The sequence below is a fragment of the Aythya fuligula genome, chromosome 3, assembly GCF_009819795.1.
Source record: "Aythya fuligula isolate bAytFul2 chromosome 3, bAytFul2.pri, whole genome shotgun sequence".
NCBI lineage: Eukaryota > Metazoa > Chordata > Aves > Anseriformes > Anatidae > Aythya > Aythya fuligula.
Window position 1 is genome coordinate 80,308,451 of NC_045561.1, and position 27,844 is coordinate 80,336,294.

The 27,844-nt window shown below is 41.2% G+C and overlaps 1 protein-coding gene across 3 annotated transcripts in view; it reads right to left on the reverse strand.

The window, feature by feature from the left end:
- The window catches only part of ARHGAP18 (Rho GTPase activating protein 18), a 90,699-nt gene that overhangs the window by 39,703 nt on the left and 23,152 nt on the right, over positions 1-27,844 (reverse strand). Inside the window, exon 1 of one of the 3 annotated variants that reach the window (XM_032184156.1) lies at positions 24,072-24,190. The exons of 1 other annotated variant lie outside the window; for it this stretch is intronic. In XM_032184156.1, coding sequence (XP_032040047.1) covers positions 24,072-24,148 — 77 coding nt within the window. In that variant the 5' untranslated portion in view covers positions 24,149-24,190. Of the gene's footprint in view, positions 1-18,386; positions 18,437-24,071; positions 24,191-27,844 lie in introns of those variants that run through there. One more of the 3 variants, XM_032184158.1, reaches the window with a different exon arrangement.

Below are 27,844 nucleotides of genomic sequence, written 5' to 3' on the forward strand. Positions count from 1 at the left end.
CAAAGCCATCTTGTTCTGCACGTCTCCACACCCACAATTAACATTTCTATGGGCCAGGACATAAATAGGCTCACGTTGCAAAAGAAAATTCCTAAAACCTCAGCTGATAAAGTAGGTCAGATCTTCATGCACTTTGCTTGGTTCCAGTTTCTTTGCATGTCCTACAAGAGAAGGATGCCAGTGAAGCAGTATTTGGTGTGTATGTAATCTGCAAAGCAATGGTGCCAGGCATCCTCATCTCTGCCTGTCCTATAACCTCTGGGCAAAATAAGGCACAACCAAGAGGAAGAGCCACTGACAATAATGAGCACACCTTGATACCATACGGTTGGCATAGAGGAAAAAGACAAAAAAAAAAAAGCACAATAAAGGTTGTCAATTAAGATTTTCATTTTTACATATCTATCGACAAGACCAAAACATGGGACTTCCAATGAGACTTTCTGATAAATTCAATCCTTTTTCAAAAATACACTTAGCAAGCACTAGTTGTGTATCAAAAAATAAAAACACATAGGTGGGAACAAGTTACAATCAAGAAAAAAAGAGAGAAGGGGAAAAGCAATATTAGAATCATCTTAGTAAGAAGATTCTAAACAACCTAGAAGAAAGACATTTTAAAAAATATTTCATCTCACATTGACAGTGAGATTCATAAAATATCAAGCTTGAAAAATTATCAGTAGGAAATAAACACAGTCCATTTAAAAAAAAAAAAAAAAGAAGTCCAACTATTACTCTGGCTGCAGGAAATATGGAAATATGTCGCTTCTCCAGCATGTTCTGAGGTTTTCAGTTGTTCAGCTTTTCTGTTTAAAATTTGAAGAACTGCTGCTTTCCACATGTACTTTCAAGGAAACCTCTTTTCTTCCCCCCAGAAAATGTAAACCTCTGCTAATAAACACAGTCACTTAAACTGATTTTCAAACTTATTTAGCATTCCAGATTACTAAGTGGTAAGCTCACTCTCCAACAGGTTTTCCCCAGAAAACACTTGTTTCCATTAAGGTCTTAGCTAACAACACACTTGAACTCCATTAAAATCTTATTAACATCTATTTCTAATTACTAGTAAATAGTTCACCCTCCAGATAGCTTTACAGGGCGTAGTGTAATACTCGCATTTCCAAACTATACAGTCAACTCTGACCTCTGAAACTCAGACACATGCTCTTCACAGTCGATGAAGATTTTTGCCTACTTATCTCAGTACAAAACTGAGCCTCCCAGTAGAAAACCCATTCTTCAATATAATTAAACATTCCTTGATTGCAGTCTCTTACCAGAGATATCTTCTTATCCCACCCACCAGAGATGCATTTATTTATTAGGAACATGAAGGATGTAAGACGAGGCACTCCAGCTCTTCCAGAGGGGAGCCATTAAAAACAATTCTTGTAACAAACGCCGCTCGTTATACACTTCGTAGAATTATGAGGACACAATTTATATGGAAAGAAACCAGATTTGGATTATTTCACTAAGCACTGAGAAGCCTCATGTTGTGGCAAGTACTTACCAGAGAAGAATTGTATGTAAATATTTTCTTAGGCCTTCCTTTGGTGACCAACTGCTTCCTTTCTCAGCATGCAAGAAAATGTGACCCTTCACATTAATCACTGTTTTACACAGTTAAAAAAAATCTTCTTCAGGTTCTGTCAGTCTGAGTTTTAATTCATCAATAGCCACTTTATACTGTAATTGTATTTCTTCCCCACAAAAATCTTTCCTATGAAATCTTAACCTCCCGTCTGTTTCATTGCACATTTAGCAGTTCATAGCTGATACCTATCACAGGTAAACCACACTAACTGATTAATCTCCAGCTGTTAAAGTGCACTTTCACCGGTGTTACTGATAAATTCGGTTCAAGGAAAGCTAATTTCACCTTTACTTCCATTCTTCTCCCTTAAGGAATATGGATTATGTTGTATTTTAAAACAGTGAGTGATGAGGAAAAGATAGCTTTGTCATTCCTGCAGTACTAGCCACTAATTCTGGAACTGAGTATGATCTTTCTTTCTGCATCACTATGCAAGTATAATAATTGTATGGTATCCCTATATACTATATATATGGATGTATATGCATATACAGATGTGTAAATATACTAAAAGGTGGTCGATGTGTAAATATACTAATAAATATACAATATATGTGTAAATTAGATGTGTAATACACTAAAAGGTAGAAATGCTAAATGCAAGAATGTTCATAGTCAGAAAAACTAGGGGATACATTGGTGAACCAAACAGAATAGCTTAACAGTTTTGAAAGAGAAGTGGAGTTCCTCTGACACTATTACTACAGGAAAGCTCACTGACTACAGTAAAGGACAAAATCCAGCTTCTACAGGCTGTGTGAACATAGAACAGAAAAACTCCAGTCCCTATAATCTGTCATTTTCTTCCTGAAAAAAATAAAATAAAATGCAAGAATGGATGAAATGCAAGTGAAAGGGAGGAGTGGGAAACACTTTTTCTAAACTTAAATTGTGAATTTCTATAGTGATCTTTTCTTCCACCTGTTTTTCACAAATATTTGAATAAAAAATTCAGGCCTCATTCATTCCCAAATAAAAACTGTCACAACTATAGAAGTATCACAGCTGAAACAGGGGAAGAGACCACCTGATTAACTACTGAGTTTTGATTAGGATTAGTTTGGATTTGGCTTTTGGGGGTTAAACAAACATGGTCCTTTTACACAGCTGCCTAACAAAGCCTATGGGAGTCTTAATATTGTCTTCAAACAGGCTCTATTAGTTAACTTTTGTCACTGAGAACAATGAAGAAAAAAGAAAAAAAAAAGCATTGCACTAGCAAGCAATATAATTACTTGTCAGACTGGATTATTACATCTACTAAAACTGTACGCTGAAAATACAATCTTCACATTCTTGACCTTAAAAGCTTCTTTAAGTAAGCCTGGCCATAAACCATTGCTATTGGGGTTCTGGTACACGCACCATGTTGAGCACCACAGCCACTTTAAACATACTGTGTCACCCCCATAAAACAGCACTTTGCTGACTACAGCTATAAGTCAGCAGCAACTTCTGAAACGCCCAAGCAAATAGAGTCATCACTTCCAAAGCCAGTGTCCATTTGGCCATTTCCATAAAAGCTATTAATAGCAGCATTGTAGACCCAGTACACCATACTTCAGCTGATACTGGGGGTCACTGGTGCTGAGCATCATACAAACCCACGGTTAGAGTTAACAACCTGATAAACAAGGTACACAAAGGCTGTGAGAAAGGAAAAGAGGGGTGGGTACTTGGCCTGAAGAGCTGAAGCATGCTATTCAAATTCATTGTGCAAATCAGTGACACAAACAAGAATAATACTCGGATCTCTGGAGTCTTTCTCTTTCCCCATGGACCAGTGAGCTTTAAAGATTGAGATCTGACCCACAGTGAGCTGCAAGGCAGATAAAAGGAAGCACTTTTGCTGTGTGTTTGTGATAAACTCCAGCACCACGTCTATAAATAGAGCAGCTCTCTTAAAACAGACTTATCTTGTCTGTTACAAAGGAGCGACAAAGTTAAGAGTGATTCTCATAAGTAATTTTTAGTTTGTACAAAGGCTAAGTAGATTTAAACAACCAATGAAAACAATTTTTTTTTTAAAAAGCAACCTTTGGGTACTGTGACCCATTTTGGTAACTAATTACTGAGCAAATCACATGCATGGGATGCTGAGCTCTTAAATATAAATACAGGACTTCCCAAGTCCTTTGCAAACTTAATGAACAATGAAAAAGATAAGGAGAGGGAAACAATGTGGTCTCCAGTCCAACTTTACATCCCAAGAGCTGCACTACAGAAGCAAGGGACTAAGAAAAGCTCCCCCATCCCTCTCCTCCTTTCAAGAAGCCAAGTAGCACTACAGGGAAAACAGACTTCCCATCTGAATTAACTAGGAACGCCCTAATCTAGTGGTTGCAGCAGTTGCCTGGCTGGAGCATCCCATTCTCTGAGATGCCTGCCTGGGAAGTGACCTACAGACCCTCCCACAGCCACGGCACCTAGCAGAGGCATTCTCATCTTTCACAGTTTCTAGACAAAGCTAGACGAACAACCCAAATGATCAGCTACAAAAATAAAGACCTTGATTCCAAGAACATGTTAAATCAATAATATTTATTATTAAATCACTTATTCTAATTGGTTTCTACCTGATCTTTAAGAAATTTAAAGCAACCCCTCAGCAATACATAATGAGACCCAAGTCTGGACAGTGATATCCAATACAAAGATATTTCTCACCCCGTTTAAAGTGCTTCCTAACTTTTAGAAGGCATTACAGAAACTTCAGCCTGAGCTTGAACTTCTGCTTTTTATTCTAGCTTAGATCTTGCCATTTGTTGCAGCAACTGCATCCTTTTCTTCCCACCTCTTCTAATTCTTGTTCTTTCTACGACTTACCACACTCTCCTGCAACTTGGTATTTTCAAGAAGCCATAAAGGACAAAGATAACAGTAACAAACCAACATCCAGTATTTTCGGTGAACTGACATTCAGCACTCCTTTTCCCACAACTTAAGACTTTTCTTATAGCTACTTTATGACCTTATGGGAAATTCTGAATGTCAATTGTTACCGAACTTGCACAGATCCCCCTTATGCTCCAAAGAAAAGCTAGAGAAGTAGGAAGTGAGGCAAAGTTCTGTTCCCCTTCCAGAGAGTACAAAGTGATTTCAAAGAGGGTGTAAAACAGAGCTAACTTTCTAAGTGAGCACAAAAAGGGCTGAGCAAGGAGAATTGGGTCTCTTAGGATTTCTTCTAATACCTTCAGCTGCTGCTACTACCTGCTCAAAACTGTAGAGATTAGGGAAAAAAAAAAAAAAAAAGAGCTGTCATTTTAAACACCTCTATAAATAATAAATGCCAAACTTAGGGCTGCCAGACTACAGGCCTAAAAAGTATATATATACACACACATACACTATACTGTTTCTTGACATATCCTCATTACTGTACTATTTATCCTATACTGCTTCCAGATACATCCTCATTATATTTAAGTAAGATTTTACCTTATTGAGCATGACCTTTCCCTCTCCTTTCACAACCCCAACCTGTCACTGCAGAAAACAGGAAGGAAACTGTAGCAATAATCAGAATACTGTACCTATTATTGTGGCAACTATTAGAATATTACACTTACTATTCTAATCCATTACACCAAAGATAGGAGAGTGCAGATACTATGCCAAAAACTAATCTGCCCGAACTATATGCAACATTTCTTAGCTAAGAAGATTAAAATATTTCATGACATTTCCTTTAATAGGACATCTTGTTCCTACAGAGCCACTTAGACTCCATCTATATTCTACTTCTGATTAGGTAAATTATAATTATGGTAAACTGATATACATACACACTCTATCTAAAATGGTGTATAGATTACTGGCCTCTGTGTATGTATACGTGAAATAATTTATTATCAAAACAGGTGTTATAACTGTAACAGATACGCTTTTAGAACATTTGCAAAAAAAAATAAAAGTTATTTGATTTGCCATTCCAGATTCTTTAGTGATAAATGTGATCTTGTTCCACTTCCCAAAAAAGAAGAATTACAATTCTGGATTGAAAACTGCAGCCACGAAGCCAGTCCCCCATAAAATGACAAAACTAGTTGCATTTCCCCGTTTTTTGGTGACTGTTGTATTCCAGTGTCTGTACTGTTCAACAGTCTCAATGCAGCCTTTTAGCTTTTATTCCGCGACCATAAAATACAGACACCTGCTTATATTATATGTTCTCTACAACTCTCATGCTGCTTATTGGAAAAAATATTCAAATACATCATATACATTTTTAAAGTACACTTTTTGTGTAATCTTCTAAGAGAACCACTGTAACTAATCTTCCAACGAAGAGAATAAAACCTGTGTGAGATTACTTCAGGCTCTACAAATATCAAAGAGTATAAAATAAGAAGTGAAATAGATACAGTATTTGTAATTCCATTATTGAGAGGCACAGAGGGGGAAGATTTAAATAATTTATTTTTCTTTTCACAGTGGAAAAAAAAATAAGGATGTCAACAAAGCCTGATTTAAGCTATCCTGGCAAATACCACGGCCATCTACTAAAGAACAGCTACAGCCATGAAATGATATCAGAGGCACTTTTGTGCCTTTAAAAGCAATTAGCTCTTTAAAAGCATTAGCTCTTACCATGTTAAAAGACCTATTAATTAGACCTATAACCCTGTTAGTTACTAATATAAAGCCTACAGCACAATTCAGTCATTTTGTTTATGCTTGAAGGAAGTTGGCACACATTCCCAGTCACTTTATTACAACATAATCCTTACATTCAGTATAAACTGTAAATGAATTTGCATGAGCGTCCCCAAACAGCAGGCAAGAAAAGCCATGCAAGAGTCTCAAGACATTTCGTAAGGAAACTGTTCTCATTAACCAAGCAAGCCACCAGCGAGACTAAGTGGGTAAGTGTACAGAAGCTGGAAGAGACTGCCTGCAGAAATAACCACTGACAAGGCAGGATACGGGCCTGTCCAGAAACAAGCCAAGTGCCAACAAGGTCAATAAATACCCGTAAAGGCAAGAGGACAGGGGGGAGAGAGGCCTCAAGGGCACTGCTAGGGACACGCAGCGTGGGCTAGGTCAGGTTCAAGGATCAGGAAGAAGGCGTTTGCAACCCAGCCTCCTAGGCCAAAGGACATCAGTTTCAAAAGTGGTCACTGTGGTTTCACCTGCTCTTGGAGGAGCAAACACACACAAAAAAAAAGCTGTGTACATATGTTACTGCACATGAGACAAACATGCTTGGTGGAACATCTCTACTAGGTGCCACACAGAAAGTGCCACAGCAAAGGCAGAGGGCAACGCAAATTGCCCTGATCCAGCTGTGTCTTTCACATGGCCCCTTCCCAAACAGCCCCTGTCACTTCAGCAGAAGAAAAGAGATTGAGAAAGGCCCCCACGCACAATTCTCACATTTTGTGTTTGAGGGTAACTGCTAAAAAGCCAGGACTCTCCAGAACCTTTGCAACTTCTCCTTTCCTACCCCATCCCTTTTTCTAAGCAGATTCCCAGGGAATACCTGCTGCAGGGATGTAGCAGCTAAATTGCGGGCAGCCCTCTCTGTCACATGCACTAATGAGCACTTAGAAAGGCTTGGTGTCCTATGACCCAGCAGGAACCCCACTAAAGAAAAAAAAATACATTAATATATTCCCCCCCACCACCTCATATAGCTGATAGCCTCTGCATGTCAGCAGACAAACAGGGAAGCAGAAAGCTTCTCAGAAGCACAGATTCTGTCCTTCTCTCCCCCCCTCTGCTACCATCTCTGTTTTCCAAATATTGGCAGAAAAAGCATAAAAATGCAATTTTTTTCCAACCAAGCTCTCTGCAAAGCTTTAATGGTTTTTGTATGAAAAAAAAAAATCCATCCTTTTACTTACAAATTAAGTATACAGATGTACAGCTACCAATTTGAATATGCAAATGCTTTCATGTGCAGGTTTGGAAACTAGCAAGAACCATGTCATGAAAGCCTGGTCTGTAATTTAAGAGCTCTGGCTGCTCAATTGTTTCACTCCCACAGCTTAGAAAAAACTTTCCATGTTCAGTGGAAATGTCCTCTAATCCAGAATGGAGGTGACACCGAAGAAGACGCAACAGGTTTTCTGATGTCCAGTTCGCAAGAAGCAATGGGCAGTAATTACCGAGAGTAAATTCATCTCTTCTCATAGTTTGGGTCTCCCTCGCTGGGATGTCACCAGCCACTTAATGACTGCCACAGCCTTCACAACTGCACTTTCTGGTAACGAGGTCTGGGCATCAGCAGTGGAATACAATGACAGAACTTCCAACAGCAAGGTCTGAAAAGAGGCTTTGTTTTGTTCCATGAGAGGGGACAAGCAAAGAGAACACAATAGAAAATAAACGATAGGGGCAAAAACAGAGAAGAAACAAATGCTGGAAATTAAGAAAAATTAAACAGAAAACATGCAGAGTAAATAACCAATTATTTAATAGGACCAACTATTCAAAATGAAAAATAAACCTTACAAAATAATCCTGTATGTATTTTGTTATTAGTTGGTCTAGAATTTTACACATATAACCCTTGTTTTTCCTGTTTCCTCTAAAAGCATTACATTCTGATTTTATTTTTTTTGGAACAAACAGACTCTTCCATGTGGGCACATGGGCAGCAAGTTCATCAAAACTTAACACACTTGTGGAAGATGATGTCAGAAGGCAAGAGGGAACGTTCAAAACTGTTCAGAAGGGGAAGGCTGATAGTCACAGCCTGCAAAGGTTGTTGGCTCTGCAGCTGAAAGAAATGTGCTGCTTTGTAAAATAAGGAATTACATGTTTTAAGAATTATAGAGACTAAAGAACAAAAGAGTTCTTATCAACTTTAGTTTAAACTACATTTATTAAAACAAGGGTGCGGCCAAGGACTGCAAGAATTCTGGGATTTAAGTATTAACTACTGCTATTAAATTAAAAAAAAATGCTTTATAAATAAAAGATAATTCTTAACAGAAGTTGTTTAGGAAAATTGTTTGTTTTACTTCCTAACCAACACCCCTTTCTTTACCAGCATCTTACAAACACGAAAGATAACACTTTCTAAATCACCATGTATGTGCTATATATATGTGGTTTTTCAGCTGATAACATTCTCCGTGATTACCGTTCTATTTTGGAAGATGGCAATTAGTTATATAAAGCAATGCTGTAACAAAGTATCAATCACTCCTTTCAAAATGATTGCATCACTAATATTAGCTGCAACTCTTACCCTAGATGCCCAAAAAAAACACTTGAGTGCAGGGACAACTGCCAGCATAAATGCATGTGAAAAATTATGTTGTACTCTTTTAACTGTCCTGATGTAGCTATAGGTTAAATCCCTGACTTCAACTTTAGACATATTCCTTTGTGTAAACAGGGTAAAAATAACACTTATTTGTAACACTAGGAAGCTATGATTATCAACCCCAGTAATAATCACGGAAAATGAAATACAGTGCTTCATATAAAACACCCTAGAACTCAAATTAGATGCAATCTATATGCCAGTGTTTCTATAAACTCCTATTTTCTTTTGCTGTATGTACATACAGTGTGTACAAAAGAACAAGAAAATGTGATGTGCTCAAGTATTACATTCCATCATTTTTCATTACAGGACCAAGCTCCCAATGCTAGACATCTGTGCTTCACATTACCAGACACATCTACAAATAAATACCAGATGTTTTTATACCAAATCATATGTGCATAGAAAAAAAAATGCTGTGTGCAATATTAAGTCACATGCAAAAATTCCATTCTAATTAATTTGAAAGCATCATATTATGACAGTGGCCCAAGCTTGCAATTCAGAGGAAAGGGAAAGGAGGAAACAGCCAGCCTGAGTGGATGCACAGAGCAGTGACATTTCTAGACAGGGAAGGGAACAAGATCTGAGGCAACACTGAGCAGAAGCTGCAGGGCACCCTGCAAGTCCGATCCTGGCTCCAAACCTGCACTGCCCGACAGCTCTGTCCTGTCCCCATCCCTCACACCACCTTGCCATGTTGGGCACTGGCATTCCAGCTGTGAAGTGCTCCCTGAGGTTCCCTAAGCACTAGGGGTGCACCCTGCGTCACAGCAGAACCAGCACATACCAACAGGGCTGGGGAGGCAGTGAAGGAAGCAAATATCTCAGAGCCTGATCTGAGCAACAAGTACATCCTTCGAGTTCAGACAAGGTGACACAGCTCAGCACCTTCCTACCAGGCATACTAAATTAAAAACATCCTTAATGTTTTCTTGTTGTTGTTGTCTGGTTGTTGTTGTTTGGTTTTTTGTTTGTTTGTTTTTCAATGGAAAATGCATTCTTGCAATCTTGGTTTTTTTGGATACAGGAAATATTTGGATACAAGAAATTTTTTGGATACAAGAAGTAGCCAAGTAGCCAACTAAGTAGCCAACTGTGTCTCAAAAGATAAAGAACAATTCCCTCAGCAAACAAGGCAAAGTCTTACATACTTATGAAGACTGTACAAGTGCCAATAGGTTAACACAGAAATGGAAGCATACACTTGTTAGCATCAAAGGGGTTTAAAAGCTACAGTGTAAGTTAACAAAACAATGGCAAGGGAACTATAAATCTCATTCAGAAGTTAACCAATTAGAATGATTTCTAATGCCTTCTAAAAATAAATGACCTTTTTTTTTTTTTTAACAAGTATATACAATATTGTCTCAAATGAGGTAACACACTGAAGTTGTCTCTTCCACAGAGTGCCCCGAGTAATGCTCTTCAGATGCAATTCCTTCTCTGTTCACGCTGTCTTCACACCAGAGCAACCTTGGAGTATCCCAGGGCAGATATGCCCAAGGGCAACACCTCCAGGCCATTCCGCCCTTTACAGTAACTTGCAAGGCTCCAACACCACCTTCTGAGCACCCTTCTTGGAGTGCCACAAATCCACAGCCTGAAAAAGCATGTGCCAGACCCTGCGATGTGCCAGATCCCTCCATACTCACAGGCAGGGCTCTTCAAAGACAGCACAACAGGAAGGCAGCCAGCCTGTCACACACCCAGGGTTATTCAGGGGAGATAGAAGGGTATCATTGTTAACTAGGAGAGACAACATGGGAGAGGTCCAGCCACCAGGTCTGTCAGAGGATTGTATGACAATATTTAGCAGAGTCAACTAGATGCAAAACTCAAGCACACCACCTGCTCTGTGCAAGTCACCACCCTCCCAGGCCACAGCAGACAGCATTTCTTTATTCAGAAACAGCGACAGGTCAACATCCACAGAAAGAGCATCAGCATGACTTCAGCACAGTACCTCCACCAACAGCTAGGCTTTCTTCTGATGGAGGTCTCCATCAGACATCCAAGACAATGCTGTGACCCTTTGAGCAGCTAAGCCACCTCTCACAAAAAATCCATTGCCACTGTTTTTTCCTTTCCATTACTCATTCACATTGACACAGCAGAGGACTTGGATTCCCCAGCTGTGCAAAGGACTTAGTCTGGCCCTCGTCATTAGATTTTCAGGACAGTCACATCTGTCTAGCAGTTACCCACATGTGAGTCTGCCACAGCTGTGTATGCCAGCCACCTTGGCTTTCTTCCAAGCTATGAAGCCAGAGAAACTTGGGCAGGAAGACCTTGGTATGTCCTGCAGAAGGAACATGCAAGACATTTTGGTTGTATCTCCTCAGCTTTAATAATTTCCTCAGTATTACGGAGAGCCCACTCAGACAGATGATGACAGGTGGAGTCCCACTTACCCTGCAGCACCAACTTGGTGACAACCATGCAGAGCAGGAGCTTCTGAGAAAGGAAAACATGGGGCATGAGGGATCCTTGGTAAAGGAAAGAAGACAAAGTAACACCCTCTTCTGTTGTCAGGGTCACAGGCCTCCTCCTTAGGACACTAGATGGATGTAGATGCCCTTTAAAAAGCCTGGGACAACTGGTTGTCCCATGGCCCCTCAGTGCAGCAGTACTCTCCCACCCTTCTCAGATGGCAACCAGCTGGAAGCAGGCTGGGCAGCACACGGAGCTCAGACAGCAGCAGTAAGATGGTGGACTTCATGAGGTAAAGTTGCCAAGCTATTGACTGACAGACCACCCTGGTGGACAGCTATTGATGAGGGATACAATAAACTTTGGGAGGAAAGCCTGAGACATGTGTTCTGTACCTCCCAGAGCTAATGAGGCCAGCCTCCAGCCAGCTTTCATATCAATAGATGAATGCCCTGCTCCTGATCCAGAAGACGAAGAGGCTCTCTGGGAGTTGCTAGCAATGGGCCTGCATCACCACATTTGGCAGAGGCAGTGCCAATTCCTGCCTCCAGCAATTCAGCCGTGTCCACAACACGCCTGAGAGAAACTCTGCTGGACTTGTTCAGCACCAAGCAATGTAACCTAACTTCTGGGACAGACACTGGCCACACCAGTGCGCATATGTTTCTGCCTGCCCCCTCCTTCGGAGGAGGCACCAGCCCCTTCTCTCACACAAGCTGCAGCTGGCAGCCACATGCTGGTAGGTAAAATCCACCACGCAGCTGTTGAAGGACAGCAGCAAGCAGGGCCTTACAGCACCTCACTCCATACGCAGTAAAGATTGAAAGGTCCTTGCTAGAGGCACTTGGGGACCTGCTGTGCAGATGCAGACAAAGCATTTTCACCACTTGCATGGCCTTTGGGGGTTCAGTGGGGCCAAAGACCACACTCAATAGCATGCCTCTGGTGTAATGGTATCTTCATATTGAATTCTAAATACCAGCTGAAGAATCCCTGCTTTATGCTTTCACAGTCACAGAAGAATAGCCCATTGTAGCCTAGAAGCTCAGGGGTCCCACCACGAAATGTGGAAGCTGTGGGGATTCTTTTCTCATGCTGAAAAGGCTATACAAGGGCCAGATGGATTCCATATCATCCTAAATGATATAGAACTTCATTTAAAAGTGACTTAATTTTAAAAATGCTATTGGCCAAATTCTGACTGCAGAGCTTTTTACATCTCCTTTAGAGCTCAGCTGTCCCTTCACTGAAAAGATCTTTTGATTCACTGGTGGTTTTCTCCCCATTTATCCATGCTGCTGCAGCCCACCCCTTACGCTGTTCATTATCTCTCATGAAAGTCCCATGCACACACACTCTGAGAAGCCACCACAGATACAGGGAGGATGTGAAAAGCCACCATCGATACAGGAAGGAAAACAAAATGGTCACTTTGCATCCAAGTAACACTCAGGTATTTCCAAGGCAATGCCTGCAGCAGGAAGATGGTGGATTGCTACAGAATAGGAAGCTTGGAGAAGACCTCTGTTGCTACCAGAAATACAGTGCTTCACATAAAGCACGTTAAACCTCAAATAAGGCACAATCCATTCGCCCATGCTGCTATAAACTCCTGTTTTGTTTTGCCATATGTACATACAGCGTGTACAGAAGCACAAGAGCAATGTTATGTACTCTCAACTACTACCACCTGTGATTGTACACAGATGCAGAAGATGTGCTCCAGCAATTCCATAAACTTGTTGTTGTGTACGGTAAAAATACTTTACACATTACATGCATTATTGCAAGTTATTTCCTTGTTTAAAGTACTACCAATGGCTTCTGGAGACAGCAGCAGCTTGAAATGGGACAAAGGACTGTCTCCAGCTGGCTCAGAACAAGCCACAGAATCAAAACACGATAGTTGAAGATAAAAATAGAAGCTTTAAAGGATTACAATTTCCTCATTGATTACTGTAAGCTGCAGAAATGTTGCTCCTACTTTGAGAAGCATCTGAAGCTTTCAGAGTATGCTTCACTGAACAGTTTTGTTTTTCTACCTTATGTCAAAAAATCTTATTTCATACTAATATTTTGACTGATAAATTTCATCAGTGTTCAGAAGAATCTTAATATAACTTAAACTACTGGTGAGTACAAATTCTTAAAAACAAATGGAAAATAATTCAATTATAAGGAACATATTGGCATAAATGTTTCTTTGAATTCAAAAATGGGGAATGCTTCTAAGAAATAAAATGAAGGATAAGAAGTATGTTCAGCTTTCTGTAACATGTTCAGTTTCTCATGCCCACAGTGTGGTGGTATAATGGAATAACTTACTTAAATAAGTCACCTAGGAAGCTTTGGATGAAAGTGATAGTTGAATAGCCTTTTTAACTGGAACAATGGTATGTAAAATGAAAAATTGCCCAGTTACCTCTCATTTTTCGACTTCCAGCTTCCCAAATATTCTTATGAACAGGTTTGGTTTGTGGCTTTTTATTTTCTTGCCTTTTTTTCCCCAAAGATCTGACAATATTATGGAGTATCTGGTGAACACCAGAAAACTTTTTCAGTTTTAATAGCTTTTAGGCAGCTGTCCACTTTTTTGAACAAAATATATTAGCATATTCAGACGCAACCTTGGCTTTTCTGTTTAAAAAGAACAATAACTCCTACTAGTGATTTGTGCAAGATAACCTACTTGGAGAAAAAACCTCTAAGCAGTTGAAGCTTTATTGGATCAAAGCTGAATTACAAGTTTATTGGAAAATATCTATGTGAGAATACTCAGAGGGTGAGAAAGAAATAGGAATCAGAAAGCTCCAAGAAAGTAACATGAGAGAGCATAGTACAAAAGGCACCAGTCTTGTCCAGAATCAGAGGCTGTGCACCTGTGTCAACACCACACCACACACAGGGGAAAAAAGAAACGGAAAAACAAAAGACCAACCCGGGCTGAAGGAAAGGTTTCCCAGTTTAGGCTCAAAACACATGAATGCAGACAACTGTGTGTCTTTGGGGATGGAAGCAACATACCTATCAACTGGGCAGGCTCACGCTGGTGCTCAGCTAAGGTCTGGGCACACTGCAATGGCCACGTGCCCCCAGCACATCCTGATGATCTGCCCACTGCAGGGGGCCTGGCATTCAAGGGACAGGGAACACCTCAGTGCTGAAAAGCAACCAAGAGCTGGGCTCCAGCCTCCTATGAAAATCTAGGTACAGCATTAGATTATAATACACCATTTGAAAGGTTTGAAAAGACTGCCACGTAAAGTTGCTTATGCTGAATTAGTCTTTGTTGTCCCATCCCACACTGTCCCCTGCCCTTTTGCTCACTGGCATGGTCCTGTGCAGATGTGCTGACCCACTGTCTGGCTCCAGCTGCATTTTTCATACCATCTGCTAGCTGCTAACTGTTACCTACTAATTAACAGCGTATCTTAGCAGCTTCTTCGAAAGTATACAACAGAAACTGAAGTTGTGCCTTTCAGAGATTAAATATATACATATACTTAAATTGAAACTTAACAGAAATCGTAACAGCCTATATCGAGGTCTGTGTTTAGTGAAATCTGCGTCAAATAATTCTGCAAACAAACAGCGAGTGAAAATGTCTAAGAGAATGTGTCCCTCACACTTCCTAAGAGATGACTAAACTTTAACAATCACTTCAAAAGTTCAAGAAAGGCCCCAAAACCAAAAGACTGACAGCATTGCACACGTTTTACTACCATATGTCTTCATAAGCTGTTTTCTGAAGTACGAAGTGCCAAATACCACATTTCACAGCATGAAGCTCATAAAGTTTCCCATAAACTTTCATGAGCATCTTCTACTTACACAGAGAAAAAAAGATCATATTTCAGTTTGTGCTTGTATGCACATAAGAAATTCACACAAATATGTATTTTTCTAAGCTTTAACCTCAAAGCAGAACAAGTATCACAGTGCAAATGTCCTTCTCCGAAAAACAAAGGCAGGAAGAATTTGGGTCACCGGACAGATGCTTGAACATTTTAATTAGTGCATAATATTTTTACTGACATTTGTAATAATGTCTTATTATTTAATGCCTTAGTCTCTTTTACCCTTAAATTAGAAAATATTACTGTGATGGAAAGTTAGGTTGTGTTTCTTATAGGAAATCCTATGAGTAATTCTGACTATTCTTATTTACGATACTGCTTCAATGTACTTACTGCGTGCACTATGAAACTAAAGCGACCTTACTAGTGCAAAGTTCAGAGCAAAGAAAGGTGTGTTTAAACAAGGCATCAATCAGCAAACTTTCACAAGCTTATCAACTAATAACCAACTACAATTTAGAAGTTGCGATTTAATTTACCTCATTACAGCGTGTGGGAATCAAAGCTGGGGTTTTGTTTCTTTTTTGAGAAGCACGCTGCACTGTGCAATTAGCACATGGTGAGGGGAAGGCAAGCTCTCCACAGCTCCGTAGTAAGGGTGTGGGTGCTCCACAGTATTCCCCGCCAGGGAATGCCACTGGATCCCAAGGATCTCTCCTCGTGCTGCAACGTGCCTTTTGCAGGCAGAGGACATGCACTCTACTGAATCACCGAATGGCATGAGTCAGGGCAAAATTAGCCAGAGGTTAAGTTTACACCAGCTTTAGAGTGGCTGCTAAAGGACAAAATGTACCTGAACTGACTAAAAACCTGCCAGTACAAAGCTAAGCCACCAAATTATCTTTTTAACAAATCTGAACTGATAGAATTAAATTATATCCCATTAACGTCTTACAAGATACGGCCATAGCCAGTACCAGGACTCATAAAAATGAGTTCTCTAGTCAAATCACAGCCCTATAATGAACACATTAAGCTGACACAGATGTAGGCTGCTGCCAGAGGGTTCTGTCAAATCCTTCCTTTTCTGTGGGTTTCTATAACTTCCCTTGTGTCAGCACTATCACTGATGCAGTCACTTGCTGAGTCAGGTTAAGAAACCAATCTGTCTAAAAACAACTCTTGTGAAAAATACTGCTTTCAGATGGATTTTTTTTTCTTGATCCAGCTCAGCCTCGTTCGATCAGACCAGAAATGTCAATGCCGGGGCAAAGAAAAAAAAAAATATAGGTGAAAGGTGGAAGGAAACTCCATTTTCAGTGATGTCCCCACTCTTTTCAGCTCATCCCAGCCTAATTGGCCGTAACCTGCACCACTGTCACTGCACATCAAAACTTCTGCTGATCTGAACCCTCTGAGGCTTCTGAGATGAAAATAAAAAGTTTCAGTAAGTAGTAAATATCTCCTGAGATAACAGTTTGAATGGAACAAGAAGATGTTTCTCAAGACTACTGGCATATAGGCTCCTCAGAAGATGACGCAGCTTAGCAGAACACAGCCACCCTCTGAGAACAGGAACGATGGGAATGATTTTTCCCACAAAAGCAATGCTGTTACTAGTGTTCCCTTACCTGGCTATGGCAAAGGAAATCACAAGGTGAGGCTCCAGAAGTTGCACTAAGAATGTCGTTAGACCTATAATCCTCTTAGCAGCTGCCAAGAGAGAAAGCATTTTCCACTGGCCCATGGTAACCATAGCTCTGGTCTCCCACTGTGACTGCTAAATGAGTACTGGCTTTGTAGATGAGTATTCACCAGTACTTCCTTGCTGTTGAGCAGCTGAGGCTTTCGCTTACTGCACCAAGTTCCTTCCTTTGTATCTGGGATCACAAGCTCATGACCATGGCTGTAACCACAGTTGCTATATCACCCCTTGGGTGATACAAACACGCAAGAACTTCCCGTTTTTTTTTGTCCAGTTACAATCTAGCTTTGCACTCTCTCAAACTAGTCACAAATCTCTGTTATCTCTTGATATAGTATACTCCTGGACCTTGATGTTGTATTTTACTAAAAGCAAAGAATTTCTCATGGAGGGAACATTTCAACAGTAGCCTCAAGTCCAGCCAACTATTGTTCTGATGATTACACAGCAATCAGCTAAAAATAATCAACTGATTAAAAATAATAAAAAAATAAACATTTTACTAAGTGCCATATCACTAAATGTTGACAAAACAATTCTTACACATCCTCTTAAGTATTCTCCTGGTTTTCAAACAGGAAGTAAAGTTAAAACATCTAACTTCCCTAAGTCCAAGTGAAAGCTGTCCGGGTGATTTAGGGACTGGTGGACAGGAAGAAGAGGTAGTCTGAGGAGTGGCAAATTGAGGATTTGTACTGATGCTAAGTCAAGCAAAACACACCAACTGTTCTGCTGCAGTTTGGCACTGAGTATGCATGATGAGATATTTATTTATGTGCTGAAGACAGCATTATTCTTACCTTGTTACTTTCTCATGTGTGAGATACCTTCAATCATATTTCTAAGTATGCTAAAAGCATCCACTTTTGCTCCTCCTCTAATACTTCACCCCAAATCGCTTTACTCTTACAGCAATAACACAGGCCACGCAAAGTGAATATTCCAATACATTTTTATGAATTTGTTGCCTTTTGGTCTAAGAAGCCTCCTTAGGAAGAAATGGTGTTGTAGGAAGAACACAGGTAAAGTCTCTGAAACTCTCCTGAAAGCATTTCAAGACTAACGGGACTGGGATGTTGTAGCAGGAGGAGCAGGGAACAGACTCACAGAACAAGGGTGAATAAGGAAGAGGTGATCCTCACAGGACAGTATCAGTAGGTATCTAGCCTTTGCTGTGCTCACATTTACTCTGTTGAAATACAAGACAGTTGGCACAAAACAATAAGCAAAGAGCAAGCGCATAGCTTTAGCTCTCTCAGGAAGGCAGAAGGGTAACTTGCTCGTGTGCTCAACCCATTACATTGGTTGGGTTGTCACCAAAAATATATCCCAGAAGACAGTGGCTAAAATTGTACTTCATAAAATAAATCAATTTTTTTTTTACACAACCAAACACTTTAAAAACAAAAACCCTACATTTTTCTTACTTGTTTGGCTAGAAGTATTTAAATTCCCTGCCTGCACACAATTATTTTGAGATCAGGATTCCAAGGCAGAGAGAGGTTCACTGAAAAACAAACAGACATCACAAAACAGCTTGTTGTCACGCTGGAAATGCTCAAAACTTACTAGTGTGGAATTTTTCTTCCCCTGGCCAAGTTCATGTACTGAGTTTGGAGTGACAGTCAGTGACCCATACATAACAGGAATCTGCAATGCCACTCACAGCGGGAACTTCTCTGTATCAGTTACTGTAATTACGGCTTCAGTTCAGCTGTAGCATTCTGATTCACAGAGGAAAAAAAATGAAGGCACACACTCAGTAAGTCTAGCAAAAAAGCATAACTATAGAGCTGGGTACTCACAGACCTCTCTGAAGCATGTATGAACAGCCTTTTAAAACCTTACCTCTTTCAGCTCTAAACTCTCTGGTGACAGCTATGAAACAAGAGTAAATTATTGGCAATAACAGTTTCAATCTTTTCAATCGAGCGCCAGTAACAGCAGACGGAAAAAAACATTAGTCTTGATCAAAACCTAATTCACAAATTCTGCTTTTCAAAGAAAAAAAAAAGAGATGCAAATAAGAAATATTAATTCGATGCCACGTTTAGAGCTAATGTTGAAGTTCAAATTTACAAGGCTCCTCTGGCACTTTGCTCATCAGAAGTTCAGTTGCATTCTAACTTTACATAAAGTCTACATGCTTGTAACAGCACATCTAGTAATATCCTGTATTATGCTTTCTATCATCTAGATTTGTACACACTCAAGAAAGCTGTTAATTAAAGTGTTCAAAAGGCTTTTATGCTTCACATTCCTTATAGTTGGCATCTCATTCTCTGTATCTCATTAAACTGAAAAAGAAAGCCAGTATATGGCAAGCCACATCCTCTGTTCTGTTACACAGCTCCACCGATTCAGCACAGTTATTTTCACTTGATACCTATTTAAGGGCCTGACCAGCAGTGGAACTGAATAGACTATTTTCACAGATAGCAAAGGGCATTAAATCCAATCTAAATCCATGACACAGAATGATCCAGGTCAGTTACTGAATTGAGCTTATTGAAATAATGTTGTTTTATAACACTGACAGATGTCAAATGGATATCTAAGTGCATGAACCAGGGACCGTGTCTGCATAATGAGGACTGCCCTGAAAAAGAAGGGCTTGAGAAAAGTGCAAAGGACATGAAATTTGAGGTGAGTTCCAACAGGATGCTTAGGAAAACAACCATGCCTGCAACTAGATGAGGTGCTAATTAGCATCGTGGCAGTGACTTTACCTGTGTGGGTGACACTCATGAGACTGACACTGAATTACTTGTTGTAATTCAGGCTGGGAAGGCAAAATAGTGGGACACATGTAAAAAAGGATGCTGAAAATTGAAGAAACTAAAGAAAAGAGTCACAAAAAAAGTGTTTTTAGACTGAAGAAACAAAGATGCTCAAAAATAATTACTTATTTAGTCTACAAAAATAAAATTGAGCAGCAGCTTGATTTAACAGACAGCTGAAGGGCTTTTTACTCTATTGGAAGCACATAGCAAGAACCAAAAGCAGAAGCCAGATAAATTCAAAGAAGAAAGAAAGTGCAAACTGGGGAGGGAGTAACTCAAGGGAGACAGGAATCTGGAAGCAGGAAATGGTGGGCTACCACATCTTGCTGTCTGTAGATCAAGTTAGTGGGATTAATACACTGGTAACTAAGCAACACGTTCAGGGTCTGCAGTACGCTACATATTTATACATGCATAAAGCACAGGAGACACAAAAGCAATTCTAAACAAAGAAACTTAGCACGCTGTTGCCTATCAGCTCTATTTGAATATGTAGGCACGGGACAATAAATGCTGTTCAAATTAGCTGGCAAATTCAAGGCAGAAAAGATTTTTCTAAGGTATTTGTACTCACGTAGAGCCTGTACAGTTAGATAAAACATTGCTATGATTTTGTGAAGTCAGCTGTAGTGTGATACATCTTTGCTTTGAATAAAAGTAAGCACCACATGGCAGCTACTGTGCTGGGGACTCCGTATTGGCATCATGGCAGACAGGTTACAGGGGGTAGCAACAACGAATGCTGTGATGATACAGAAAACCCCAAATCTGTGCTGTGCTAATAGCTTGCAAAAGAAATTGCAACAGGCTCTGCCACCCCAAGCCCATTGTTATAATCAGCTTGTGAGTTTGTTGCTCACACACTGAGCATTACATGCATCTCTCACAGTGCTTTAGTCCTTCAAACTGGATTTCACTGGATTTCAATTCCAAGAGTGAGTCACTGGTGGGAAAAGAGAGGGAAAGGAATGAGAGCTTTTCTCTCTGAAGGAATGAGAACAGAAACTGCCCTTCAAAGAAGGCATGAATTCATATTCACTACTAGAATTCTTATTGGCCTGAGTTGCAAACTATTAAATCTTCAGATTAAACTGAGAGAATACTTGAGCAATGAAAGGTGATCAAACTGTGAGTGATTTAGACCAAAGCTGCCTGTAGAAAACATTAAGTATTTTATGCCCCTCACTTGTCACCCATCCCAACAGTCAACACAGATACAACAACCACTAAGTCACTAAAACCCATATTTACGAAGATAAAAAATAAATATTTTCTTTTATGCACACTTGCGCAGTAATCCACAAAAATGGGCTCTTCTCCACAACAAAACCTAACCGTGACCCCCTCCTCTACTGCCACATGCTTCCGAGCTTCAGCTGACATCTCCCAGATTCACGTGGGTTCAGCAGTGAGTAAGACAGTGAATCTCCAGCATTCTTTTGAATTACAGCATTCTGCCATTGCTGGCAGGTGTCATTTGGCAGAAGGGACCTGAGGAGGTGGAACCTTCTCTTTTCCAGCACTTTTCCAGGATTACAGCACTCTCTCCAGAACTGGTCTGGGTTTTAGTTCCATCTAAGAGAAACTGGGCTTGTAGTTCTCACTTTGCAAGCCAGTGCTGTCAAACCAAATGCTTTGAAGATTTAAAAACAGCAAATACGTGAGGGTGCACATAGGTACATGATCTGTGAGGAAGAGCCATGTTCTAGTCTTTATGAGATGCTGCAGTCCTTCTTAAGAAGTCACTGGCAACATGAAGATTTACAGGACCTTTGGGAGCATGTGATATTAAGAAGGCACTGGCTTGCAAAGCTTCAAAAACTCAAACTGGTATTCTGCAATTAGATTAAGAAGTGCAATGAAGTGGCAGCAAAAGTGCACATGCTGGCTGCTTATGAGAAAGCATGGTGAGGTGACTCATTGGAAACATACAGGGAGACTGTGACTCACATGACAATTTGGTGCAGCCAGGGAGACAATACAGAAAGACAGCCTCTGAGATATGGCAAAAGTAAGGGAGACAAAAGCAAAGTCAACTTGCAGAGGCCATCACATTTAGAATCATTTATCTGTCACTCAGTTTGCATTTTAAGCTCAGCTCTTGAAAATGCTCTGCTGCAGAATTTTATTTTCCTCACACACATGCATGCAGTTAGTTTTGCATGCATCTAGCTATTTGCAATTTTTTTTATATCCTATTCCCCACCTATTCAATACTCCAGACCTGGCCTTCACCTTATAATCACTTAAAAGATATTCTCAGCTGCATATATACATACGCACATTCACATACACATTCATTCTTGAACAGGAACAGTCCTGCAGAGGCCTGTCTGGATGAGACTGTTGTCTAACCGTAAGCACAAGGAACCCTATGAAAAGACTGTTTTAACCTGAAATGCCTGTGTGTGGCTGGCAAATATGACGGAGGACCTGCAACTCCTTCTGCTACAGAACATGGGGTAAAATCCCCAGCAAGAAACCTAAGCAGCACTGGATGTCTATGCTTAGGTACGTCAATTTCACATTTCTCTCATGCATGAGGCTTACATGACTGCAAGGGGCCAAAGTGGCCGCTCAAACAGTAATGGGCGAGTTACTTGATTCACTCTTATTTTCCACAGTCCATTTAACATCAAGCAGTTCCACTGGCAAAATAAGAAAAATGCCCATGCACGGACACCATAAAAAAGGGAGACAACACAAAAATGCAAGCAGCAAGACAGCCAATAAAGCAATAATGTATCTAACGGGTTAAAGCTGATAAGTGAAAAACAAGCAGAAAACAAGCAGTATGGAGGAGAGCTATTAAAATTAAACTTGACTGGGTAACCTGATGTTGTGATTTCTCTAAGGAAGTTCTTAGATAAATACTTAGGTATACCACAGAAATCACCCATAATCAGTATCTTAAATATAAGAAGATGTTCCTTTAACTATTACTTTTAATATAAGCTGTAAGATAAATTCTATGGTAAAGACAGCTCTGATGCTATTTTATGCATCGTCCCTGTCAAGACAACATTGTCTTAAATTGTCAAACTTGGAAGTAATCACTTTGGAGCTGTTCTAGATTTTAGCCTGATGAACCAATAGTAGGGTAAGACTTTTTTACAGGAAGTATTTCACAGGCTCATTGTGCCTTTAAAGGGCCAGAAGAGAATGGTAAAGTAGCTCAACAATCTATTAGATCAGTGAAATTCTGCAGTTCTATGAAGCAGGACTTCTTGTATGCCTGAAGAAAAACAAATGGTTAGGGAACATAGTTTCCTAGGCTGCCACTTTATCTGGAGCACAGCCAATGCATTGCTTTTTCCAGGATGCACCAGTGCCATGCTTCTCCAACAGTCAAAATACAATGCAGTCTCCAATGCTCATTGTTTCGAATGCCCTCGAAAAAAGAAAAAAAAAAATCAACATAGCTGACCATAAGTATTTCCAAAAAGGTTGCTTCATTACAACACAAACAGCTGGCGCTGTATTACATGTGCTCTGATCCCTGTTGAAAATCACAGAGTTTTCGAGGCAGCAGAGGGGTGGGTACGTAGTGATACGGAAAGCTGTGACATGGAAAGAGAGGCAGCCTTCTGGATCTTAGCTGAGAGAGCTCAATGACAAACGTGCACAGTCTGAAGCTGTAACGCTGCCAGCGGCGGAGCTCAGGCAAACTAAGCGTGGGAACCCCTTGTCCTACCCAGCTCTAATGTACACATTTCTAATGCTGCAATTAAGAAGGGAGACTGCTTCTCACCTTTACTCCCCCCACACACTCTTAGTTACGAGGACGGGAGCACCCCAACAAACACAGGGCCGTGGCAGTGCTGTTGCAGCACTCGGTCAGGCTGCACTGCTCGGTTCGGTTCTTGCCTTTGCCGTGAACTCTTGGCGTGACACACCACGGCGCATCGCTTATCTTTTGTCCAGGGTGACATCCAGCACTTCCTTCTATCTTTTTTTAATGAGATAATAATCAATTTGGTCGGACACGCTCTACTCGGGCACGCGCGTAAGTCATGTGCCGGTGCCGATACCGCCCCGGTTTCAGCCGGCTTCCCCGCGTTAGTGAAAGTCCCATCTTTATCAAAGGGACCTTTGTGGCCACTTCCAGCAAGGCCAGGACAGACGGAGCGAAGACAAAACTTCTTCCCTCTCGGCAGCCTCTGCTTAGCGCCAGGGCACCGCGCGGGTTACACACCGCCCGCTGCAGCCGCCCTGCTCCCCACCACCACCTTTCGAGCTGTCAACACCTCCCGCAACTTTCCCTCGGCCTCACCTGCGCTTCCTTCAGCGCACCCCGCCACAACAACCACAACAAACACCCCCCACCACCACCAGCACCGAGCACTCAGCCCCGCAGACAGCCGGCCGAAGCCCCCCCGGGGCCGCTCCCCGCCGCCTCCCGCCCGGTGCCCGCAGCCCGGCCCCGGAGGCGCTTCCCCGGGCTCCCCGCGGGGCCGCCGCCGCCGCTCACCCGCCGGGGGCGCCGCCGCCGCCGCTGGGGTGGTAGGCGGTGAGCACCACGCCGCGGGAGCCGGGCAGCCAGCTCATGCTGCCATCCCCTCTGCCGGCGCCCGGGCGGAGCGGGGCGGCTCGCCACGGCTCGGCACAGCGGGGCAGGGCCGCCCACGGCAGCGCCTCCTGCGGCCGGCCGCCGCCGGGCCCCTCCTCCGCCACCGCCACCGCCACCACCGCCACCGCCGCGGGTGCTCCCATGGCACGCCATGGTTACCAACATGGCGGTGCGCGGCGGGGTCAGGGCAGGACAGCGGCAGCCGGGCTGCCTCTCCTGCTGTCCCCCAGCCCCCCCGTCCGAATCGCTTTTATTGCCACTAGGAAACGGGCTGGCTGCAGTGCTGGCGTAACTATCGCGTTCCCTTTGCCCTTCTGCAGCTGCCCTGCTTGCAGTTGGGTGTATGAAAAACTCAGCGCGGGGCTACGTGAGGTGCTCTGGTGCATTTAGGTACCTCGAGGGCCCGACCTTAATGTACTTAAAGCATCTGCAGGGCAGTAATTTTGACCTGCAGTCACTGGAAAATTGCTCCCAGTGAAGAATCCAAGAGCAAGAACTTCCCGTCATGTCTGAGTGGGACCAGTGTGTCCTTCAGGGCCCTCCACACACCTGGAGCTATTGACTTTGTTCGTGGGTGATACCCAGACATAACCGAATTTTGTCATTGACTTAAGCAGATAACTTTATCCATGTTTCTTCTTAAAAGGGTGGCCTTTTATGGAACACCAAAGCAGCTGTCCCTTATTTCTTTGAAATGGATAACGTCCCCATGAAATGTTGAGGACACTCTCAGCATGACAAGCACAGGAACGTGCTGCAGAGTTCAACAGCCCAACCATTACAGAGGGGCCTTTTCACTTCTTCCACCACTGAAGGTCAGCTCTGCTTTGTTTTAGGTGCATACAAAGAGTTGAGTGCAGGGGTGGGTTTTAACAAAACCTGACTCTCCCAGGGCTTCTGTACAATGTTTTATCAGCAGGCAGCTGGCCAAAGTGTTTTGACTAAAATGGTTTTGTACATAAATTGACAATTTTTAATCAAAGTTTTCAAATTTAAACAAAAAATTAATGAAAACAGGAAGTAGTACTAATAAGCTTTTCAGATATGTATTACGATAAAGGAGAAGAGATATATGAAATAAGTGGAAATTTTTATCCAGCTGTCTCAGGGCAGATCTCCTATGCACACCAAAGGCTGTGCATGCTGCCCCACCTCCCAAGAAGTCATCTGTTTCCAAAGGGTAAAAGCAAAGGCACAGCCACTGTGCTTGCTACTTCAGCAGTGCAGCAGTGTCTCAGTGGCCCAGCTGCAACAGCTGAAGTATCAGTATGCACCAAAAGCAGTGCATTGGGACAAGTTACCTGTGTAACTTGCCAAAAAGCAAGGATATGAAAACACTGTAAAACTTAGAGCTATGAGAAGATTTCCTTGTACCCTCAGCACACACGTACAGCACTCTACATCTCTCAGGCTGTGTCAGAAAGGCAAAAACTGGGGCCTGATTTCTCACACACAGACACAAACAAGACCCATCTCTTTTCACTACTCACGTTAGAAGCACATCAGCATGAGACAAGAAAGCACCCTGTTAATATATGCCACTACACCTATTTACTGTTGCCTTTGGCTCTGTCTTTAAATGCATGTGTGGCTAATTGTTGAACAGCCTATGCAGAATACAAAATTATTTTGTTAAGGACCCAACCTTTTCCATTTAAACTAAAACAAGAAAACTAAAAATGTAAATGAAATGAAATTGCCTTAGGACCTGGCAGTTTCTAAAATCTTCAGCTAGCTGTTTGCATGCCAAATACTCTACTTAGTTGTAAAACTTCCTTTAAAGAATAGATTAAAAAAAAAAAAAAAGTAAAAATATTTAAAGCATTCTGAGTTTAATGAGTGCTTGCCAAAACCCAATGCCCAAAAGAATATATATTAGGTGCTATAAGAGTAAAAATATAAAGTATTTATCCTTTGATAAGCATCTTAAAATAAATTATAATTAGGATACACCATATTTCCGCTGTAAAAAGAATGAAGCACAATGTACCAGCATGGCATCAGAAGGAACTGGTAAAAGAAAAAATTGCAACAAATGGAAAATGGGGAGAAGGGTTGCATGCTGCCGAGTCCACAGGGGAATAGTGGAGGCTGATAAAGAATGGCAAAACCCAGACTGAGTTTACAGTCATCAGCTGGAGAATAAGCACGCTTTTGTAAGTGTATCACAAGGAGGGTTGGAAAAGGACCAAGAAAAAAAAGAAGTTCTATTAATAAATAAGAATAGAGACTAAATTACTGATAACTCAGAAATAACAGAGATAGCAATTCCCTTCTTTAAATCTGTCTTTAGTATGACATGTTTCAAATGTGCTGAGCATGCAACAGCTCCTGTGGATTTAAGAGCTTAACTCCAGGCACGCTTTTTTCTTTACTCTGGGTGACAGCTTGATAGGATCAAACTCTGTCCTGTTATGACAGCATAACTCCAGCACAGTTTAGTTTTCTTTGCTGAAATCATTCTGGAGGCAGATAAATAATCTAGATCTACAGATGCATTATTGCTGTAAACTGACAAGAATATCACCACTCTTTCACCGGTCTGTCCTCTGCCTAAACCAATTTATACTCAGTAATTATCAAGTTTGCAGTTGCAATTCTTGTTCTTAACAAGGTACAGGTATACTTATTTAAAAAGCAAGGTTACTTGTTATCAGCTAGATAAGAATGCAACATTTGAGGCATATAGCTTTATGTGGTAGAAAGAGATATAATTGAGAAAGGAGATTACAAATCAGGCTGTCTTACTGCTGAACCCAGGACTCCTTCAAAGAGTTCAAATATTTAGATTAAGATGTCATGAAGTACCCTTACACTTAATATAATCAGTCACCAGGGCCAAGCAGTGCAGGATTCTAATGCTTAGTGTTTTCTTCACAAAGCAATTGCTAAAAAGAAAATGCCTCATCAGCACCATTCTTCACCACGGTTTTATAAGGACCGAATATATATTTGTTCAACATCTGTTTTTCACTCTTTACTGCAAAATGATTTTTTTTCCTTTTTTTTTTTTTTAATAAAAAAAAGTTCAAAACTACATTGATTTTTTTTTTAATTATTATTTCCAGGTGATGGCTGATTTTACACATTTCATGTTCTTGATGATGCAGCAATTATCAGCAGGTAAAAATGCAGTCTACTGAATTTTACTGAGTACTGCATTTTACTGCTTCTACTGAGAAGCACTGGTTTGAGGAAATTATAACAGATAAGCTTAGAAGTTCCAATTCACAGACTGACTTCAACAGCCCAGCACGGATTTATTTCTGCTGAGCTCCAGAGATCCCCTTAGAAGCAATACTGTAGTGTTCAGACAACAAGTGCAGAGCTGCAGTGAATGGACAACTGTACCTCAGGACTTGTAAAATACATTTGTAATGACCCAGTGCAGGAGAGTTTCATCCTTTCCCTAGCATTACCTACTGTAAAATTTGTTCAGAGAGATCTTCAACTAAGAAAATGCCTCAGTCAGCTCCCTCACCTAATTCACATTCAAATAAAATGGCAGCATTTCCATTGTCCAAATTATGTTTCCAGGATTCCAGCTAACAGCCAGAAAAGGCATGAAGCAGAAAGTTGTTCATACATTGTAAGATGAAGTCTAACACTAGCTAAGCTTCATACCCCACGTGGTGGTGCACTTCACTACACAAAGAACCGCACACTTTAACAGA